The sequence below is a fragment of the Girardinichthys multiradiatus genome, unplaced genomic scaffold, assembly GCF_021462225.1.
Source record: "Girardinichthys multiradiatus isolate DD_20200921_A unplaced genomic scaffold, DD_fGirMul_XY1 scaffold_51, whole genome shotgun sequence".
NCBI lineage: Eukaryota > Metazoa > Chordata > Actinopteri > Cyprinodontiformes > Goodeidae > Girardinichthys > Girardinichthys multiradiatus.
In genome coordinates, this window is record NW_025917704.1 from 21,094 (window position 1) to 26,502 (window position 5,409).

Here is a 5,409-nt window from a genome sequence, read left to right on the forward strand (position 1 = left end):
AAAAAAAAAAACTGGTCAATATTTCGTGGTTTAATATATTAAGTGAGCCACTCAGGTCTGGAGCTGCAGGTTGTAGATCCCTGGTCTAGCAGATGAAATTGTGATCCAAGATAAAAGTGCGACACCTTAATTTTTAATTCATTACTAAACTAAGACTGTAAAGGTTAAAAATAAAATTGGTCCAAGGGACCAATGAGTTACAGTTTCTGTGCCAGCACATATAAGAAATTGATTTAGTATTATGTCTTCAATGCAGGGGCCATAACAGGAGCTAGGACCAGCTCTGCAGGGGCACTGGCCCCTCTTGGCTCCTGTCTGGAACAGCCCATGCATGCAAGAAACTTACCATTTCCACACATTCCCTCCAAAATATCTTCCACAGTTTGTGTCTGATTTTCACTCTCAGTATCTGATCCAAACAAAAAACACAAAATTACAGAATGTTAAAATTGTTCTTAATGTGTCCTTCCAAAAAGTTGAAATAGTTATATCATATAAATCAACATTGCTAATCAGAATAGAATACAAAATAAAAAGCCTTTATTGTCCCACACTGGGGAAATTCAAGTGTGTTTGTGGCAAAGCAAAAAGACAAATAGAAGCATACAGATACACACATCACCAAAAAACTATAGAAAAACTTACAGGAATAAAAAACTGTGAGAATCACAAAAATAACAGGAATCAGATAACTAATAAAAGCTTTGATTTAGACAGAAAACGGTCACTAAAACATTGCAATTACCCTTGTCTTGATATTTATAAATCCATCCGAATAGTTAACAACTGTAGCCTTGGACATATTTCAGGATAAATTGGTTTGGTCTGTTTGGTTCAGTTGACAGCTTCAGGTCAGGGCTTTTGATGGTAACTATTCTCTTACAGACCATTAGTGTCAATAACCATATACAGTAGATATCCGTAGTTATACAATAAATTGGACTGACACTGTGAAGATCAAATCTGATGTGTTTAACTGATCCTAACAATATCCATACAATCCAAATACAAACTGTATGATTAAGGCAGCCCAAAAATAGCGCCTTATTATAACAAGCAAAATGTACCCAGGTATACCTGAGACCTTTACTAAAAGATGAAAAACATTATGTTTATGTAACATAATCTCAAGACATACCATTTGCAGTCATCACCACGATATCACACGTTTGAACTGCCTCCTCAACACTCTGTACATCTGAAGAGAAAAGCAGAGAGAAAGTATTCAAAAAATGTAACCCTAAAAATTGTTCAAGAATCTGTAATACCAAACAACTTAAATGCTACCCAAATCTTCCAAAGTGTTGAGTTAATAAACCTGTGCCATTTATAAAAAAGGAGATTTCTAAAATATTTCAGGTAAAAACTTTGTGACTTATGACTTCAAATTTTCATTTGGATTTCAACTAAATGAAGCTATGAGATTTGATTGTGCAGGAAGGATTCTTCATAAAATGAGCATCATCTTCATCAGACTGTCCTACAACAACAGAGTGTCTTCAGTCAGAGGCTTTTTCAGATCTGCTGTAAGACGGAGCGCTACAGGAGATCCTTCCTGCCCACAGCCATCAGCATCTACAGCAACTCTTTGAAGAAACCTGCAGAATATGAGCTACAACAACATTTAATGTCCCTTTAGGATTAATAAAGTATTTCTGAATTGAATTAAACCAACAACAGACATAGTTCTCTATTATATTCTGTAGAATCTGTTAGCAGACAACAATTCCAGCTTTTTCCTAAGAGGAACAGGAGGTATTGACCACCACCCATTAATAAAACAAAATAAACATTTATAGATGCCAATATGATAGAGATGAATTGACTATTACATTTCATATCTTATATTAAAGTGTACTTATTTACTAGTTAGATTTAATTTTATTGTATGACAAATTGTTGAGGTGATTGTGAGGCAAGTCATAAACTTACAATGTACTTTTAATGTCATGTAAAATCTCGTTCATAATCCAACCACCCACCAAATGCTTAAGTACCTTTAAAATTAGATTACTTATATGGACAATATGTAAACAGTATGCCCGTCAAAATTTATGTGCAAACCACTCACCTATATGAAAAGAAATTTGCTCTGCAGCTTTTAAAAATAACTGTTTTCTTCCATAGTGGGATGGCTTTTTCAGGGTCAGGCCGTTAGGTAGTCCAGAAGCATTTATGATGATGCTATGATTTTGAAGAGAACGGTACGGTAGCCTCCCACTGCCTCCTGCTTCTTCTAAAATGAGGGGCAAATGTTTCAAAAGGTTAGAAATATTTGCAGTTAAGCAGACAGACAAGTGAATGATCACTGCAGACCTCTGATTTTAATTTTTACTTTAATTAAAGGCAAAGAATAAGAATACCTCAATTTGATCATTTCTTTTTACTTTAAATTTATTATAGTGTTATAATGCACCCTTATTGTATATTTGGTTGAATACCTCCTGCACCTTCTTAACTAGGGCATCAACTGGCTCTTTGGCAGCAGAAGCAGAAGAAAACCTTCCTGAAAACACAGTGGAAAAAAAAAACTGTAAATATTGAGTAACTGCACCACTTGATTAGTTTGAGTTATCCATGTTAATCGGTATGTCTCAACCTTTAAAATGCAAAGCAAAACTGCTGAGGGTCTCAGTTGAATCCAAAAAAGCAGCAGCTCCTTTGCTGCTTACTTCAAGTACTTCTAAGTTGGGCTTCTGACAATCGAACAACATCACAGCAGTTTCCACCCCCAGGATCTCAAGACTGGATACCTTGAACAGTGATTAGGGTAAGAGAGTCATGAAAAAACATCAAGCGTATATGAAAATAAGAGAGTTGAAAAAAAAAAGTAACATTGAATGATACATATATGTTGGTCTTTCGAATATTTTTAAGGTGCTTTTTAACTTTAAGCTCCCTCATCTCAGGGCTACGGTGCTGTGTTCTCCCTTCAGCTTTAAGAGCTGACGACTCCTCAAGGTACTTGTTCTTCTCTGCTTCTCCTAATGAGGACCATTTCAACTTTATATCTTTCAGGTTGCCTGATGATTAAAAAAAAACCAACAAAAAACAATCCATTAAGACTGTAGTAATGCCTACTGGCTCACCCTGTCTCCATTAGTGTAAATATGGAGAAATATAGAAACATAACTCCAGAAAAGTATGGCATTTAAAAATAACTCCTCAGGAGTTTAGAAGTGGCACCTAGTGCAGTATGTGGTCCAAATATCAAGTCTTCTGAAACAAACTAAAACGAAAATACCCTTTACTCATTCGGAATAGAATAAATATAGCCCGGCTTTCTTATTTTATGTGAGATACAGTTCTGAGAGGGTTATTACACATACAAAATGTACATTCAATATTAACTCAAGCAAAATCATTATAATGTAATTATCAGTGGAATGAGCATACAGTGTACCTTGAAAGTCAAAACTCAAGGAACCTCTCTCAAATACCATTGTATCTTAAATAATCTTAGAACATAAGCTACAAAATGCTGGATGGGTTGTAAAAACACTGATGAATTCCCAGTGTGAATAGAAACTAGGCCAGACAGAAAGTGAATATAACACAGAACAATATATAGTTTGCAATAACATAAGCAAGATATGATTGTTCTACAGACACACGTTATATATGATAAAAAGAACTGTGAAAAATACGTTATTTTACTCCTGATATTATCCCAAATATATTGATATGAACATGTTTCTGGTGCAATACAATAATTGTCAAAATGACAACTTTAAAAAAAACCTTCTCTCACCCTTGCTCCGCAGGAGATCCCTGCAAAAAAGATTGTAAGCTGAAAGTTCTCGTGTGTACAGTTTGGTCTTCTGTGGTTTAGGAAAGGCCGGCGTTTTTAGAGACCTTCTATAATTTCCAATACAGTTCTAAAAGACAAAAAGCAAGAGCAAAACAACATAATAAAGCAACTTATTAAAACTGAATCACTTTGATTCTATTTTCATACATATTACAATTTTACAATAGACATGCCAATTTCTATCTGTAGTAACAGCATGAATAAACTTACGTCTATAACAACTGGTGCCAAACCAGTGGCCTCCGCCGCTGCAGCTATCATTGGTGAGACCACACTGGTCATTCCTTCTAGGAACGCAGATCTGAGGGCGTCTTTTTGCTCATCTGATATGAAAGTTCTCTCTTATCCAAAAATAATCAAAACAAAACAAATGATCATTGGCAAAGATAATACTGAGAACAATCAAATATTTTGCTCCATCTTGTTAAATAGATCACCATTTAGGCATTGATTTAGGGCTGTTACACATACCTCTTCTTGACATTGAGCCTAAAAGAAAGACAAAAACATAAATATTTCTAAAAAGAAGCTAACATGTTTTTCAGGTAGTGCTGCATGAATATTTGCAGACATGGCGCTATTACAGAAAGGGTATTGAATTATGAGAGTGACTAATCACCCAGTTGTTCTAACATTAACTATAAGACAGCTCAGGTGACGGTGCTGTTAAGGTTATAAAGCTATGTAAAGCAATTCAAAGACACAGACGTCAAATCGCTGTGAGCACAGCTATGTAAATTTAATGCAGGTCAGTAGCCCAACTCATCTAACTAGCATCTAGCAACAATTATCTTGTAAAATTGAGAATATTATTACTCAATGAAACCCAAAGGTTAACTTAGCGTTAGTTACGTTATTTGTTTCTAAACAATCACGTGGATTTGACGTTAGCATCACTCTGAATATACCACTGTCGCAAATACGTTAGCATCGCCATCACAAAAGTAATAAACGATTTTCAGGCAACACTATCAAACAATGTTGCAACTTTTCTTTCTAATACGGGTTATGTTAATGAGAAAGTAATGCGAAAACTGAAGAAATGCACATAATTTGGGAATTACCTGCTAACACGTGACCTCGCTCCTGTGTGAAGTGAACAGGTCCGTCTATTAAAGCGGCGACCCAGCAGCAATTCACCTTACTAATTGGTGATAACGACCTACTGGGCCCACTAGGAGGCACAGGAGGGACCATCTGATAGCATCCAATGGGGATGATAACTACTAATAACGGCCATTTAATGAGTTGATAACATTCGAAGCGGGTGCTGTAACTGTAGCATCTGAACTCCACTCTACCAGGGCCTGCAATGAATTTGCTAACTTCTTCACAGAAAAAATCCAAAAGATCAGAGGGGCAGTCAGCACATCCACATCAACTCCAGGACCTAAGTTGTCTCCAACCAGAATTGATTTTGAGAAAATTTCCCACTTTCACCAAATAAACTACAAAAACTTAGAAGAAATCGTACACCAACTAAACTCTTCTTCCTGTGGTCTCGATGTTTTACCCACAGCTTTTCCTAAGAAAGCTTTGCCCGTTATAACATCTGATTTAACACTAATAATAAACGCGTCCCTTTTGTCAGGTGTTTT

General features: G+C 35.9%; 1 protein-coding gene across 1 annotated transcript; it reads right to left on the minus strand.

Annotated features, from left to right (window-relative positions):
* Positions 1–1,127: 1,127 nt before the first annotated feature.
* LOC124865232 lies at positions 1,128–4,148 on the minus strand. The gene is made up of 7 exons (XM_047360189.1): positions 4,022–4,148; positions 3,752–3,878; positions 2,848–3,023; positions 2,600–2,753; positions 2,417–2,506; positions 2,072–2,230; positions 1,128–1,198 (listed from the first exon to the last, which is right to left on the minus strand). The coding sequence occupies exons 1-7, from the start codon at positions 4,091–4,093 to the stop codon at positions 1,128–1,130; spliced, it is 849 nt and encodes a 282-aa protein (XP_047216145.1). The 5' UTR covers positions 4,094–4,148.
* Positions 4,149–5,409: the final 1,261 nt, after the last annotated feature.